The 17,500-nt window shown below is 38.7% G+C and overlaps 1 protein-coding gene across 2 annotated transcripts in view; it reads left to right on the top strand.

The window, feature by feature from the left end:
• The window catches only part of itpr2 (inositol 1,4,5-trisphosphate receptor, type 2), a 91,105-nt gene that overhangs the window by 42,855 nt on the left and 30,750 nt on the right, over positions 1–17,500 (top strand). For both annotated transcript variants that reach the window (XM_046865316.1, XM_046865317.1), the window contains 3 exons: positions 12,428–12,530; positions 15,676–15,863; positions 15,980–16,160. In XM_046865316.1, coding sequence (XP_046721272.1) covers positions 12,428–12,530; positions 15,676–15,863; positions 15,980–16,160 — 472 coding nt within the window. The remainder of the gene's footprint in view (positions 1–12,427; positions 12,531–15,675; positions 15,864–15,979; positions 16,161–17,500) is intronic.

Below are 17,500 nucleotides of genomic sequence, written 5' to 3' on the forward strand. Positions count from 1 at the left end.
GATAGATACCGACCACTGCAAACCGAGACCCCACAAGAGCTGTAGTGTTGGAGAAGCTCTGACCCAGTCGTCTTGCCATCACAATTTGGCCCTCGTCAAACTCACTCAAATCCTTACACTTTCCATTTTTTCCTGCTTCTAACACTTCAAGTTGATGTTGCCATGACGAAGAGACAATAAGTGTTATTCACTTCACCGGTCATAATGTTATGATGCCATAATGTTATGCATGATCGATTAGATTGAATTCAAATAAATGGGTCTAAAGTCCATCCATTAAGTGGTGTGTGTGTGTGTGTGTGTGTGTGTGTGTGTGTGTGTGTTATGGGGGTTGATCTGAGTGCAGAGAAGTTCTCAATACTTGGTGTGAAGGCATTTGTTATAACCTTTGACACGGTAAATGATTGGAAGCTGATTTGATAAATAATATGTATGGCTGCTTTCAGATTTAATAGATCATTACTGACTTGTGTCACTTTCATAGGTATACTTGGGTGTGTGTGTCTGCAGATGTGTTTGATTGGAAAGGGATATTGAAATATTTACTATATGGACACACAACATTTTGTGGACACCATAAGATTCATAGTTACTACCGTTAGTCATCATGTTCTGTTATATTAAGCTCAAAGCTTATGGGATGAAACATCCAGATGTTGGAATGTAGATGTGGAGATTTTTGCACATGTAGCCATAAGGACATTCGTGAAGTCCTGTATTAATGTAGGGTGAGGAGGCCTGGGGTGCAGCCAGAGTTCCAATTCATCTCTAAGGTGTTAAATCGAGTTGAGTTTAGAGCTCTAAATCAGGTCACTCAAAATCTTCCGTTTCAACCATGTAAACCGTATCTCCATCGAGCACACTTTCAGCACAAAAGCATTGCAATGCGAGAACAGGTTTGGGTCTCCTAGTTCAAGCTACGGGAAAATGTAATGCTACTACATCTAAAGACACCCTATACAATTCTGTGCCTACAACCTGGTGGTAACAGTTTGGGGAAGAACCACATATGGCTGGAAAAGCACTTTTGTCTTTGTTATGTGTGTCTGTGTGTGTGCGAATAGGAAATAAATGAACAATAGAGAAATACAAATGAATTCGATATTTGGTATGACCACCCTTTGTCCGCAAAACAGCATAAATTCTTCAGTGTTTGTGCCACACCTGCATGAAGTTCACTGCAGATAGGTTGTTACAGACATCTTGGAGAACTTACCACAGAGCTCCTGTAGGCTGACTTAAATCTTTCTGCCTCTTCATGTAATCTCGGACGGACTCGATGATGTTGAAATCAGGTTTTTGTGGCAGCAAAACTATTACTCCCAGGTCTCACACTTTTTTCTATGCTGATGCTGTCTCTCTGATGGTACTGCATAGCTCTGATGGCTATGTCTCTCTGATGATATTGCATGATGGATAAGTATCTGCCTGTATTTCTGCTGTGCTCAGTCTTGCCATGGTGTACGACCTCTGACATGAAACTGTCTTCCACAACTTTACGTTAGTAGCAGAGTTTGGCTGTTCCTCACTCAGTTTCAAGCCTCCTACACAGCTGTTTCTGTTTCACCTAATCATATGAAATTGATCATTAGCACCAGTTTGGTATAATTGATTAATCATACATACTATTTGGAGTATTCACACCAAATATTGATCTGATTTGGATTTCTTTTTTGTTTATTTACTTTTAATTGATAATAAAATTAATAACACAATTTTTTGAAAGCATTCTCACTACACAGCATTTCCCTAAAACATTTGCACTGTACTGTGTGTATACCAGTGGCAGGCTGTGCATTTGGTACGTGAGGACTTAATCCACCTCTTAATACCACCACTATCACTTCACAATTATAGAAACCATCAACACAATACAAAAACGCTATATAACAAGGCGTGGCATTACAGAGAGAGAGAGAGAGAGAGAGAGAGAGGCATTTTGCATATGAAGAATGAATACTATTTTATACAAAGCAAGCTCCAAACCTCTACACTACAACCGCAACGGTGTCACCTAAATCATCTGGAGCAGTTCAGAATTAATATTTTTCTAATAACATGACAAAAACATAAATGTAAATAAAATACAACCTACTCACCAGAGATGCATACTCATAATGCATACTCATAATTTGCATAATTATCTTTTCTTGTATGTATTTTTATGCATGTCCAAGACTAAATCAATTTATTTTTCTCTGTCAGCCATTGTGGGCATAAAGTCTTAACTCAGATGTATTAATGTGTGCAGAGTGCTACAGATGTGTTTTGCTAGTTGAACATGGCTGTAAAAGTTTAGCTCTAACCAACCAGAGGATGGAAAAATGCTGATGTTATTCTGGGCTAGCTAGCTGGTGCTGTGAAGCTAATTTGAAATCTGATTGGTTAAAGAAACAGACCCATTGCTAATATAGTTTAAGGTACATCAGCCAGCACTACTGATTCTGAAGGCCCTGGGCAGATTAGATTGACATGGCAGCACAAAACAATCTGACATCCACATACACGTACTGGAAGCTGTGCAGCCAAGAGAATAAACTATTGGGAATAAATTAATACAATTTCATGAAACGAATATTAGAATTTAAGTTGTAAATGTAGGTCAGTGCTTCTGATAGTGTTTAGGCCAACAGTGAAGGCCTTGCTGGGCCTGACAGCCCACCACTGGTATATAAAGTACTGTGTAAAAGTTTTAGGCAAATGCTGTAAAGCTGATCTGAACATCATCAAGTCTGTCTTGGAATACATGAAGAGACACAAAGGATTTGTGGCAGCCTACATCCACAGAAGATCTGTGATTAGTTCTCCAATATGTTTGGAACAATCTACCTGCCGAGTATCTTCAATAACCGTGCAAGTGTACCACAAATTGATGTTTTTTTTCCCCTCACAGACAAAGGGTGGTCACACAAAATTTTTGTTTAATTCGATTTGGATATGTTAAAGCACCAGCTTCAGGCCTTTATGGTAAAACAACAAACAAACAAACAAACAAAAACCCTGCAGGTGCTCACACTGCTGGCCTTACAGCAACGCTTAATGTGACATCTAACACTCGTGTAGATTAAACATTAGTTTATCTAAATGGCTGTATCCATTCAGGGTTACAGAGAGGTGGAGAATTTTATCATGTACCTGTGAAAACCTGTCACACATCCAGTTTCCGTCAGCTTCCCAAAGGTCTAACTGCTGTTGTGTTTTCTTCTTCAGCTTGCAGGTGCTTCCTAACATTGGTACTTATTACAAAACAAAAAACATGTTTGTGTGTGTAGGTGATGTAGTAGATGAGTGTGCATGTGTGTCACACTGGTCTTTCGAGCCAGTCATGCCCCACGAGTGAACTGTGTCACGTTACCATGTGGTTTGTGTCATGTGTGTAAATAGAAGTCTCTGTTTTGACAAAAAAAAATAACTTGTGTAACACACACACACCCACACACCCTCTTTTTCTTTACTTTCTCTATTGCCAGCACACCACTGCACTCAGGCAAAGCAGCTTAACAGATTATCATAGTCGCACTGCTAAACCCTCACACACATGCAAACATACAGGAGCACATGCAAACACTCACACACACATCATACTGCCATATTTTTGACAGTACTTTCACTTTTATGATGTTTAAAACATGAAAAACTAGTAAAAAAAACATGCAGGCTGGTTTCATTATTTTAGAAATGCTTTCTAGAGTTTACAGAAAATGTGCAAAAAACATCCCAGAGGATCTGCAGGCTGAAACACCTTGCTGATCGAAAAATTGGCCAGACATAAAGTCTATAGTAACTCAGTAACCACTTTTTACAACCACGTTAAACAGAAAACAGTATATATTTGTATCTGCTTCGTATCGCATATGATTAATATGAAGATGGGTGCATTTCTGCTTCATGCGGTTTGTATTTGAAAAGGGTCCGCTGTTAAATCGCTTTTGACATAATGACCGATTCCAAATGCAGAAATGCACTGCACAAAAAAGAAGCAAGAAGACAAGAGGCAGGAGATCAAGGCTGGTGAATAAAGCCTGTATGATTTCTCCCTTATTTCTACAGTAAAAAAGCGTTGGTTTAGAAATGACTGCTGTGTTTTTAGAATGAAACAAAATGCCAAACTGACTCAAAAGCCTAATCAAATTTGACAACAGATGCAATATATTAAATGTAATAGCTGTTGTTTAATAACCAGCCAAGAGCTCACAAAAATGCAGATGTTTGCTGTAATTGAGTTTGACACTCATTGCATGCTATTGAATTTTAAATGTATTGAGATAAAAGGAATATGTATTTGTGCATGTGTGTTTTATATATATAAAATCACACACACACACACCCCATTGTCCCTAAGACGGCTCTCTAGCCAGCTCTCTGCTATCACATGACTTCTTACAAACCAGGGATGGTGACTGTGAGCACATGCTTCCTCCAAGACATGTGAAGCTAGCCACCACGTCTTTTTCAACAGCTGCTCGTGTTACCTCACTTGACATCTAAACACACTTGGAGGGAAGTGCTAACTGGCTTCTTCTGCCCATGATAATCTTGTTGCTCTGATTGAAAGGGAATGGACTGAAACAATCCCTCCCTCCCACCCACCCAGACAGCACTGGGTTTCTCGGCTTCGTATAGGACTTGTAATCCTTTGACACATTGTCATTAAACACAATCAGGGCCATAAAATTCACAATATACTGTGTGAAACCTGTCTGTTGTGTTTAAAAAAAACCAACAAAAAAAAAACAGGTAATCTGATCTCCAATATTAAATATAATGGTGGCTCGTTGGGGCTTTTGTAGGTTGTGTTATGGCTGAACACAACCTACAAAGTGCTTCTGCCAAAAGGTTAAGAACATAATGACTCAAAAAAACTCTAAGAACTAAATAATTATCTTGGCATTCTCAGTCTATAGATTTACACCGTATTAAAAGCATGTTCTCCGAATCAAAGAAAGCCCACATGCGCATACCTAAGAATATCAAGGAACTTGAAATGCCTCCAACCTCTCAGGAGGTTTTTTGGATAGGATTTAGGAAGAAACAGCTCGAAAGGAATTTTTAGTGCCACTTTGAAGAACTCTTAAGTGGTAATAAAAAAATGTTTGTAAATCACTCCATGGCTTTGTGTCCTGATTTGCCCTTTGGTCCCATGTAGGTCATTATGGTTTCATCTTGGTATGGAAATGAGTGAATTCAGTGACTAATACTAACTGGCATCGCTTCAGCAGGTGACTTTACTCTTTATGCTGAAGATGAAAAATATTTCCCTTAGCTTGCGATAAATACCGCAATTAAGGTGGTGCAGAGAGCCTCTTGCCAAGTGTGTGTGTGTGTAAGAGAGAGGTGTGTGAAAGAATGAGAGTCTTCCTAATTCTTCTGTCTTCTTCCTCAGAGTTATTCTCAACTTATTATAAGTATCTAGCTGAAGGTGTTTCACTTCTGGAATGATTTTTGCTCTAATCTTTTTTTCTTTCTTTTTGGGTGCCATGATTGTTGGGTTAATGTCTTTAAGCATTAATTTTTATGCTAAGTAGATTAGTTAGCATTACATTTTCCACCTTTAGCGCATTAGTTTGAAAATAATGCCAGCAACACCTCTTTATGAGCTTTTGCAAATATTTTAAAGAACAAGTGCATAATTGATGCATTCTGGATAATGGCTAATAAAGAAAAACATACAAAAAAAGGAAATGTTGATGTCCCTGAGTCTTGGAGCAGCGTGTACCGACACGCTGAACTTGGTACTTGGTCTGCAATATTCATGCGACATTATTAGTCAGGAGCTTTCCTACTTTCCTGCTTCAGCATGAGGACAAACTGGAACTTCCCAGAAAAAATTCGCTACCCTTCACTCCTGTTTGCTTTGGTCGGTTGGAATTCAAGGACACTTAGATTTATGATTATCTTGGATTTTATGCAGGAATGGAAGGTCATGCGAGTCATATGATGGCAGTTTATTTAGCGATTCTGCTTTAATGCAGTAGCCATTAAAGAAACTTTACATCTAATCGTACTGATCTGATTTCGTTCTCATTCACTATTATAATTATGATTTGTGTAAATTTAGTTGTATCTCCGCTGCATGTTGGTGGTGTGCATGGATGAAATTTGGCTCATTTCACTGTAATGGGTCTCCCTCTGAGCTTCTTAACCATGTTATCCAGTCACATGTGTGCCTTCCAAAATAGACCTGGGTCAGAGAGGTTGTTTACGCACAGCTGTTGTTTGTCTTGGGCAAGTTTAAAAAAATCAACAGGACTGCAGATTGCTCTCACATGCACGGCTAATTTGTTTGCTGCTGCTGGCACTGTTTATAAGGGCAACCATTTAAACAAAACAAAACACAAAACGCTATCATCGTATTGGGTGAGGCATCGCTGGCCTGGACTATAGGGGAACAGTCAGGCCACTGGATAGGGTGGATAGTTCTAGGAGTGCAAATAAAGACATGAGCCTCCTCAAATCTTAGCTTTAGGGTGAGAGAAAGAAAAAGAGACGTGGAAAGCGGTGATTTTATTGCTAAGCCTGTTTTTTCCTCGACAGACGACCAACTTTTTCTTATTTTTATTTTGTTTATTTTTCGCTTTGTTGCACATGTCCTTTTTCATTTCGTTCGCCTGTTTGTGTTATATAAGATGCTCTGCTGTCACCTTCATGCCTAGACAGGCCTATGGGGTTTTTGAAATGTATTGATTTTCCTTCCTAAATCTGTCTCAGCACAGCAAAAGCCTAACATGCCACATTCACCACTTTCCAGTATCCTCATCAGCATCAGGAGGATGTGTGAAAATGTTGGTCTGATATTTACTCAACACCACCTAACTCTATTAATTCCATATATCATGTTCTGCTAAAATGTTTTGGACGTACTAAATGCAGCAGTACACATCCAAAGATTGAGGTTTTTCTACCTGCAATTATTGATCTACTTTTATTTATTTTTTTATAATTCTGTTTTTGAAAGCTTTGTAAAAGCTCCTGCTGTAGAACAACAACTTAGATTTGCTGTGGGTTGTTGGTGGTGCCAGAGCAGATCTCAGCAGCATGGAAGGATGTTGTTAAGCAACGTGCCAGCTAATTGGCCATTGCATGAGGTACTCGGGTACTCACGTGTTTAGCACTGACGCACAGCTGACATCTGTTCAGAGTCTCTTCGGAGAAGGCACACTGATTTATTTACACGATTTCTTTAATATATATTAATAATAAAAACGGTTTTAATACCGATTATATTTTTTAAATGTGTGGCAGTCTGGGAAAAGCCACCGGATGTTAATGTGCTGTAATGTTTATGTTTACAGCATATAGTTTTGTCTGGAGTGACGCATCGATGTGCTTTGTAGTTTACACCAAAAAACATATATGCTTATGCTAGTACAAATAGGTAAGGATCTCAAAATGCTGTTAAGTTAAAACCGTGTTAGGGGAGGCATTCCTATTTTATTTTTTTTATTTAAATGATTAGTGAACAGGTGGGTCTTCAGTCTTCATTTGATGACAGACAGTGACTCAGCTGTTCAGACAGCCAGGGGAAGTTAATTCCACCACCTGAGTGCCTGTACTGAGAAGAGTCTTGCTGCAGGTTTTTCTTGTATTATGAGGAATTGTGGATCGAGTTAGAGGCTTAAAGGGAACATGGTGCGGACCGGGTTTGGTAATTGCCTTCATATAAGTGGGCCTAGTCCATTTTTGTTAAAGTTTTAACCCAGTTGCAATAGGGTTGAGAGGCAGAACTTGAGATGAGAAGTGACGGATCAAACACCCAAGTGACCTCTGTGGGTGATGATAATCTAATCTGCTGATGTTTTACAAGATGAATTTGCATAAACAAGTCAGGTTAGTAGTATGAGGAAAGTAGGATAGGCTTATGTTGGTATGTGTTGCCAGATAGTGTGATCTGAGAATTGTTTGTTTCTGGAATAGTTTTTAGAACTATGTTCTGCACGTTTGTTGGTTTGGGAAAACACATCAGATGTCGGCTTGACTGAATTCTGAATGCGGAAACATCTGCTTATTTTGGCCAAAATTGGGATTTTTGTCTAACTATAGAATCTGTTAATATATATTTAGAGGCAGTTTATTTCAACCTATATATATATATATATATATATATATATATATATATATATATATATATATATATATATATATATATATATATATATAAATATAAAAATGTTGTAATCATACACTAGAACTTATGCAGTAGACAAATACAGGCAAAGACAAGATTGCGAAAGTCAAAGCTATCTTATGTGAAAGACAAAGCTATTTTATGCTAGCCTGCATTTTTACAAGCAATATGTATAAAAATTTAACAATGTCAAAATTTATAGAACATATATTTCAGACATTAAATTTTATTCGGTTTTCCATTCTTTCCACCACCCACCACCCCCAAACCAAGGAAAGTGCTCTTTGCTCTCTTCTACATACATGAACTCACAGACACAGTTGCCTATTGTCCATGTGTTTGATGGGAGGCAGTGTCTGCACTGATTATGCTTTCTCTAGCTTTTACACTTAAACAATCTAATAGTAGGTTATTGGAAGATTTGGTATTAGATCACACAAGTTGATTAAAAGTATAAGAAAGTTAAAAGTGGATGGTTGGGATGACTAATTTGAAAAATGATATCAGTACCTTCTCCGACATTCTAAATGTTTCAGCTGTTAATAATGGAAGTAAGTGAGGAAGGTTGACTGTGTTCCGTCTTTATATCTGTCGCCGTACTTTATTAGGTGTAAAAGGTGTAGGCTTTGGGGTCGGAAGGGCTGTAATTTATAATTCTGTGTGACACCATGCTTTGCCATAGGGATCATTGCTGACCCCAGAATGAGCTCAACCAGTTCAGCACCTCCATACGTGCTTCTCTCTATATATTCATCTCTCAGGTGTTTACAGATAGAGGGGTGTGTAGGATTGGGCCGTGTTGTCTGAAGCTCAGCCAGGCTAGCCGCAGTGTGGCGTGCCCACGCACATCTTAACACCCAAGCCTCTCTCAGTCTATTGGCTATCTCTCTCTCTCTCTCTCTCCCCCATCTGTCCTCACTTTACCTGAGTGGAGCTTTTTTTTTTCCCCCTCCATGCAGCACCAGACAGATGAGTCAGGCTACCTTTATCTTCGTTTTTCTTCCCCCCCTTCTATCTCCATCTAAAGCTTTCTGTAGGAGCACAAGAAAGACTGCAGCATCTGGAGGTTTACTTTGCCAAACTTCCCCTATTAGTTGCTTTTGTTTGTGAAATGGTAAAGCAGCGCCAAATTGACAGTCAATCTAAACAAACCGTGAAAGGGTATTTGGATAAGTGCGGTATATATTTCTATGTATGTTTGTGTGTGCGTGCCTATACGTGCATGTGCACGTGTGCATGTCTGGGCTCTTCCAGACAGTGGAAGCAGACGCGTGTCTGTTCAGACTGCTGATGAGACTCGGTGTTTACTCAGAGAGACTGAGGGAACATCAGTGGCATGCGCTTGTTGGAAAGAGATCTAGGAAAAAAAACCCAGACATGCTGCTTTGAAACTCCACAGGATTTTGCTGCATCTAGTTCTGCTGTTTTAATTTCCATGGTGTCTTCACACAGGGCACTCCTTTAACTTTTCACACTAGTTCCAACCCACTGGTCTGCATCACAACATGTTGACTGTCTCCTGAAAAAAAAATTTCTTCTGCCTCGCCTGTGAAACACCACCCACCAGACCCTCATTGCTCTACCTGCAATTACGCAACTGCCAATGCCATTAATAGATTGGAAAAGGTCTAAAGCGGTCATCACAAACCACAGAGAAAAGAAAACTGTGAGCAAGAGAGAGATTTGAGGATGTAAAGGAGAGGGGGTGAATCAATAACCTTCCTGGTTTTTCTGCTTGCTTTCCTCATGGTCTCCCAGCAAGTCACCACCAGGTGTTATGTAACTCTCTCTCTCTCTCTCTCTCTCTCTCTCTCTCTCTCTCTCTCTCTCTCTTTTTCCCTCCCACTCTCTCTTTGCCGCTTCACCTCCCCCACCTGTCTCATTCTCGATCTTTTTCATTGGCACGTTTTGTCACCTCTCCCTCAGGGAAGCAGAAATAAGTGGCAGGCATCCGTCGCATGTTCGCTTTTCTGTGTGGCCTCTCATCATTCTGTCTGCCCAAAGCTTTTCTTGTACTGAGGGCATAATTGGTACAGTTATGACAGTTTATAATAGTTATATAAAATGCTCTTGTACATGAATAAGCTTTTTTTTATCATGTGCATATGAGAGGATGGATGAGACAGACAGTCACACAGTTCTAATTAAGGGCAGAAAATAATACTTCAGTTGTTTATATATATATATATATATATATATATATATATATATATATATATATATATATATATATATATATATAATATATGTGTATGTATGTGTGTGTGTGTGTGTATATATATATGTATATATGTATGTATGTATGTATGTATGTATATATGTGTATATTAAGCAGTAAGTACTCAATGCTAAAACATGGTTTGTACTGCACTCATTTACGTACACTTTTTTATCCTTGATGGGAGAATTATAGATATGCCTAATTATCTGAAGCATCAATAAGGACTAACATGACAAGAAAAATTCTACCAGAGACACATTTCTACATGTAGCAGTCATGTTAGCTTGACCACAGTCTTGTGAACCAATAGGCCCAATTAAAACAAAAAAACAAGCAAAAAAAACCACTATCTCACTAGACCTTTGCCACACAACTGAAACAAATGTAGCTGCTTTCACAACAAACATATTCTTAGGGCAGGAGCAAAAATTTGTCTGGGTTTAGTTACAGCAAACCTGTTTGCTTTCAAAGATCTGGAAATGCTTAACTTATTTTTATTAATATAAGCATACAATATGACTGAATGCCAACACATTTGCTTAAAATGTCGATATTGATTGTCCTAGCTGTAAACTTTCAGCTTCTCCCATTAGGGGTCGCCACAGCGGATCATCCGCATGCTTGATTTGCACATGTTTTTATGCTGGATGCCCTTCCTAACGCAACCCTTCCCATTTATCCCGGCTTGGGACCGGCACTAAGAGTAGCTGGGTTGGTTCCCTGACTGGGGATCGAACCCGGGCCACAGCGGTGAGAGCGCCGCATCCTAACCACTAAACCACCAGGGGACCATTGATCGTCATAGCTATAAATTACACATTAGTTTGAAGTGTTGAGATTTTTTTTTATATACAGGGGCACTTCATGGTATCACCTTTGACAGACACAACTGGGAAATGAGTGATCTGTGTAGAATGCATAATTGTCATTTTAAACATTCTGGTATTTTTGCACAAGGTGTACCGCTTAACTAATCAGAACAGATAGGATGAAAATAAAAAGTCATTAATTTTAAGTAAATAATTTAAATAAATGCATGTGATTGTCCAAAAGAGAAGAACCTGGCACCTGGATCAGATGTAAAAAAAAAAGAAAAAGAAATAGGGTTACTGGACTGTGGCATAATGATTTTTTTTTCCAGTATGTGTTTCGGATGTATATTTTAGTATTTCTTTTAGTGGTTTGTTTGTTTCTCTGAAATAATTTGCTTTGCCTGTCAGTTGATAACCTCTATGCCAGAGTTTTTGTGGCAGGTTTTTTTGTTTGTTTGTTTGTTTCTGCGGCTGTCTGGATTTTTTTGTTAGTGCTGTTTGAACCTCTGTGTCAGTCTATATATTATCATCTGAATCAAGGATGTATGCACTTTTTCAGCTCGGTGGTCAGAAGCTGTTCAGACGCTTTGATACATTTCAGAAACCTGCATGAATCGTACCACACAATTCAGTCACGTGGTGTATTGTTAGTTAGAATGTATAATTTGGGTTTGATTATTTCGGCTGTTGCTTATAAACTAGCAATTTAATGTAGCATATTAAATATGTTTTTTTTGTATCATATATTTTATGTAATCTGTAACAAATGTGTTGTCTCTCTCTGTTATGGTTGCATTGTTAATCATCTGTTTTAATTCAGGCTCAGCAGAATGCACAGCATGCGCTAACAGTTTGGCCTCACAGTACAACTTAAAGCCAGCTAGCTTAGAGAATATGCTCAGGCTGTGGGTACGATTCTGGAACAGACTTGCCTCTCGGATAGCTAATAATACTTTTTCACACCACACACTAGTGCCATGTGTTCTGTGGAGAAAATCAATTTCTGCATTTATTTACATTTATTCGTTCGGTAGACATGAGAAAGCAGTGAGGCAGAAACCAATCTAATCATATAACTGTAAGACCATTGCTCAAGGGTTCAGTAGAAGCTGAGATCTGAAATCGTGACCTGTTGATCACTGATCACTGACTGTATGAAGCTATTCAAATGGCGAATCAGAAAGTCATGATTCAGAATGATTAGCAGTAGAGTTTTGTGAGGATTTGTGGTTATTTACTACATTATATGACAAAATGTCTTCCATACAGGGCACCGCATTGAGAAAGACTCTGCTGACGCACTACTTCGGCAACCAGCGGCTTCACTCAAAGGCTCTGGAGTATGGCAGTGGTGGAGGATCATCCCCTGGAGGTATGGGATCTCCTCGAATGCACACATTCTCCTGACATTGGAAAATCACCCTGCTATTGCTATTATGCTTCCATATATAGATATAAACTAAGACACACTATTAATAGTTACTGAGGATGATTGAGTTTTTTCTGCAAAAGGCACTTAGAAGTCATTAGAAGTCTGTAATAGTGTCTTTTGTTACCAGGGGTGTGTAATGATTTAAGATTCCAATACAAACCATTTCTGTGCACGCAATTGATTCTGAACATCTTAAAATTGTACAAGAACTTTTTTTTGCCCATTTAACTACACACGGAGCATTCTGTTTCCCCACGGACCATTTTTATTGACGCACCACCCGCAAAATTTGCAGCGCTCTGGACAGGTAAACAGTGCAGACGCTGCAGAATGAAAAAAAAGGAGCAATGGGGCAAAAACAGTATGGGGGGCAAGGAGAAGATTCATGCTAAAGAAAACTACAGAAAGTTTGGGATCATTTCAAACTAAAACATAAAGAACTGTTTTTTTTTACTTGTGTTTTTAGTATTGCTCTTTAATAATGCAAAAGTACTTCTTATCCGGTTACTCGAATAATGGATGGAATAATTAGTAGAATACTCGTTTACTAAAATAATTGATTGCTGCAGAATTGCATTGATACTGTAACTGTAGTCTGCATGTCAAAATGCATGTCCCCCTGTGTGTTTTACACACAAAAAACTCGTAGCTGATCTGCTTAATGTTACTTGGCAGATTGATTAGCGTGCATTGATGATATTTCATGATCAGGAGCATGCATATATGTGGAAATCATTTCACACTTCATTCAAAATGAAGAATAAAGCATATATAAAAGAGTTCTGCTATACCAGTCACATTGCAGTTATACTGTAGAATATAAAAAATGACATTATAAAGATTTTCAGTATTTAATGTGCAGTGTGAGAAGGTAAAACTGGCACATTGTCCAATAATTAGCTTTTTGATGTGCTTGAACACATGCTACATTAAAAAAGATCTTCATTGAGGTGAGCTTGTTCATTCTCTTTTACTCTGTATTAATGCATTTTCTCTACATTTCACATAGCAAGTGACAAAGTGACAGGTGTATGTGTTTATGTGTATGTGTGGCGCAATTTCCAAACAATTCTTAGCGCTACACAAATTAGGTACATCACACGGACTTGTTTGAATAACTTCTCAGATGTGTAGGAAAACATTCTTCAGTTGCCCTTTTACAACTTTAGTTCTTATGTTCAAATAGTACAGATTTACAGTGCATCCGGAAAGTATTCACACGCTTCGCTTTTTCCATATATTTTTTATGTTAAATCCTTTATTCCAAAATAGATCAAATTCATTATATTCTTTAAAATTCTACAAACAATATGCCATAATGACAACCTGGAAAACGTTTGTTTAAATTCTTTGCAGATATAATACAAATAAAAACTGGAAAAAAATGTATTATTATTCACAAGTATTCACAACCTTTGATGCTCAAAATTGAGCTCCGGTGCATCCTGTTTCCACTGAACATCCTTGAGATGTTTCTATACCATGATTGAAGTAATTTCAGTTGATTGAACATGATTTGGGAAGGCACACACCTGTCTTTATAAGGTCCCACAAGCCATGGAGTGCAAGGAGTTGTCTGTAAACCCCTGAGACAGGATTGTATCGAGGCACAGATCTGGGGAAAGAAACAGAAAAATTTCACTAGTATTGAAGGTCCTAATGAGCACAATGGCCTCAATTATCCGTAAATGGAAGAAGTTTGGAACCACCAGGACTCTCCCTAGAGTGGGCTGCCCGGCCAAACTGATCGATTGGGGGAGACGGGCCTTAGTCAGGAAAGTGACCAGGAACCCGATGGTCACTCTAAAAGAGCTCCAGTGTTTCTCTGTGGAGAGAGGAGAACCTTCCAGAAGAACAACCATCTCTGCAGCACTCCACTAATCAGGCCTGTATGAAAGAGTGACCAGATAAAAGCCACTCCTCAGTAAAAACACATGACAGCTCACCTTGAGTTTGACCAAAGGCACCTGAAGGACTCTCAAATCATGTGAACAAAATTCTTAAACTCTTTTGCCTGAATGCCAAGCGTCAAGTCTAAAGGAAATCAGGCACCCCTTCATCACCTGGACAACACCATCAATATAGTGAAGCATGGTGGTGGCAGCATCATGCTGTGGGGATGTTTTTCAGTGGCAGGATCTGAAAGACTAGTCAGGATCAAGGGAGAGATGAATGTACAGAGACATCCCTAATAAATACCTGCAGGAGAGCGCTCTGGACCTCAGACTGGGCCGAAGGTTCATCTCCCAACACGACAATGACCCTAACAAAGCACACAGCCAGGATAGCAAAGGAGCGGCTACCGGACGACTTCGTGAATGTCCTTGAGTGGCCCAGCCAGAGCCCAGCCTTGAACCCGAATGAACATCTCTGGAGAGATCTGAAAATGGCTGTGCACCAACACTCCCCATCCAACCTGATGGAGCTTGAGAGGTTCTGCAAAGAGAAATGGGAGAAACTGGCCAAAAATAGGTGTGCCAAGCTTATAGCAACATACTCAAAAAGACTATAATTGGTGCCAAAGATGCTTCATCAAAGTCTAGAGCAAAGGCTGTGAATAGATATGCGATTACATGCGATTTTTTTTCCCCGTTTTTATTTTTAATAAATGTGCAAAAATTTCACGTTGTAATTATGGGGTATTGTTTGTAGAATAATGAAATTAATCCATTTTGGAATAAGGCTGTAACATAACAAAATGTGGAAAAAGTGAAGCATTGTGAATACTTTCCGGATGCACTGGAACTGAAAAATAAACATCCATTTTCAATCTGGTCAAAGCATTATTTTATTTGTGTTTAACTAGTTGGCTTTAGAAAGAGTATGTATTTAATACTGTTTTTTATTGGAACTAAAAGAAGGGACATTGAGCACTAAAAACTATCACAAACTATAACATGAGACTAAGCAGCATAGTGGAGGATGTACTGGCCCAGTTGATTATGTGAATCAATGTATAATATGTTCTCCTTATGTACATTTGCATATGTCTATCAAACTGCTGTTATAACTAGTTTAAAGTTTATTTCATAGCTTACAATAATTTACTCGTCAATTCTTGCTTCGTGTCTATGTTTACATGCAGCTGGTTCTCCAGGACAAGATTCAGATAAGCCTGGCACATCTATGGTGGATATCCAGTGTCTTTTGGATAGCGTGGGAGCAACAGAGCTAGTCATTGATCTCATCGTGAGCACCAAGAATGACCGTGTTTTTGAGGAGAGTATCCTATTAGGCATTGCGCTGCTGTGGGGTGGAAACACACAGATACAAGTATGCATCCCCCCATACACACACATATATAGCAGGGATGCTTTGTGGGGATCATATTTCATGAAGGAATTGGTTATTATGCATCCCATATCCAACCGCCTACTCTCTCCCTGCAGAATTCCTTCTATCATCAGCTGCACAAGCAGAAGAAGTCAGAGAAGTTCTTCAAATTTTTCTACGACCACATGCAGCTGGCTCAGAAGGAGATCCGTTCCACCGTCTCTGTCAACATGTTTGAGATCAGCTGCCGGAAGCGAGAGGAGGAAGGCGAAGTTTCCAACTTCAGACAGAGGAAAGGTGGAGTGGCTCAACACCGAAAGCATAAATAACGATAGCAATTCTCACAGATATCCAGCCAAATTAGCATAATAAAAAATGCTATCAATCTGAGGAAAGTGAATGAAATTAGTAGGGTGATTTCCAGATGACCACAAGTTATGAAGTGATCAGTGTAAATTGTTTAACTTCAGAGGAGGCATTGTTTAATAAGCAATTGCCAACCATGGTATAAAAAAGTGTAATGTATATAAATATATCTGAATATAGATATGATGTAAATATGTTTTAAAAGAAGCATATGTTTATAGTATTGGTGTCAATCAGTAACAATGTGAGTAGTGCATAAGAATTCAGCTTTGCATGAACTGTCATTTGTAGACCTGAGGGTGATGAAGATGCATCATGAGCTTGGTATTGGCCGAGTGCTTTACGGTTTATTTGCCTCGCTTCACATCCTAAATCACATGAGGGCCACGATTTCACCAAAGAGCCTTTGTTAGTTTTCTTTTTAACACTTTCCTTTATGAGGGTTTCCTCTTGTAAGGAATGAAGGGGTTTAGATGTGATTTTGTTTTTAACTCCGCAAAAACACACACGGCCTGTTTTGATACTGGTTTGATACTGGCCATTTCAGTTTTAATACAGTGTTAGCTCAGTTTAGATTTGTTATAAGACCACCTTGGAGGGGTGAGGGATCAAGATAGCATTAAAAATGGAATGCATGAGAAGAATTTCATTTTTGACTTACACAATTTGAATATAATGAATATGTTCAAAACATCTGAAAACAAAATAATATAGAAACAATATTGCAGGACAAGAATATTATTCATTCATCCACTTTTAAAGCATGTTGTGTAGTGAATCCTGTAGGAAAACTATGTATAAGCTATGAATAAGAAATGTATTTTTTAGTTCCTGGCAGTGTTGCATTGTAATGGTATGTTACAATGTTCCTAGCTCATTTTGTCCAACCATGATGGCTTTTTGGTTCATTTGCATGATATGTAAAACTGTTCTCACTTAGCAGTGTGTGCACCTCCAATGATTATCCATTAACAGGTTGATGTGGTTAACAATAGGGCTCCCATAAATTAATCCTTAGGTGATGTCTAATTTTCTCAAACAGAAGTAACTCACGATTGCTTGTCTGGATTTGCATAAAACTTGAAATGCATACACAGAACAAAATTCTGAGCTCAGATACAAAGATTCAGGCATGGTCAAACAAAAGGGCAGAATTAAGGTTGGCTTAACCTTTTTTTTTCCAGGAACTGTAAGTCAGATTGAGCTGGAATGTGGTGTGCTGCTTCTGGGTGCTAAAGTCTATGTGGGTTTTTTCTATGAGCTATTCACTA

This window comes from Silurus meridionalis, chromosome 13, assembly GCF_014805685.1.
Source record: "Silurus meridionalis isolate SWU-2019-XX chromosome 13, ASM1480568v1, whole genome shotgun sequence".
In the NCBI taxonomy this organism is placed as follows: Eukaryota; Metazoa; Chordata; class Actinopteri; order Siluriformes; family Siluridae; genus Silurus; species Silurus meridionalis.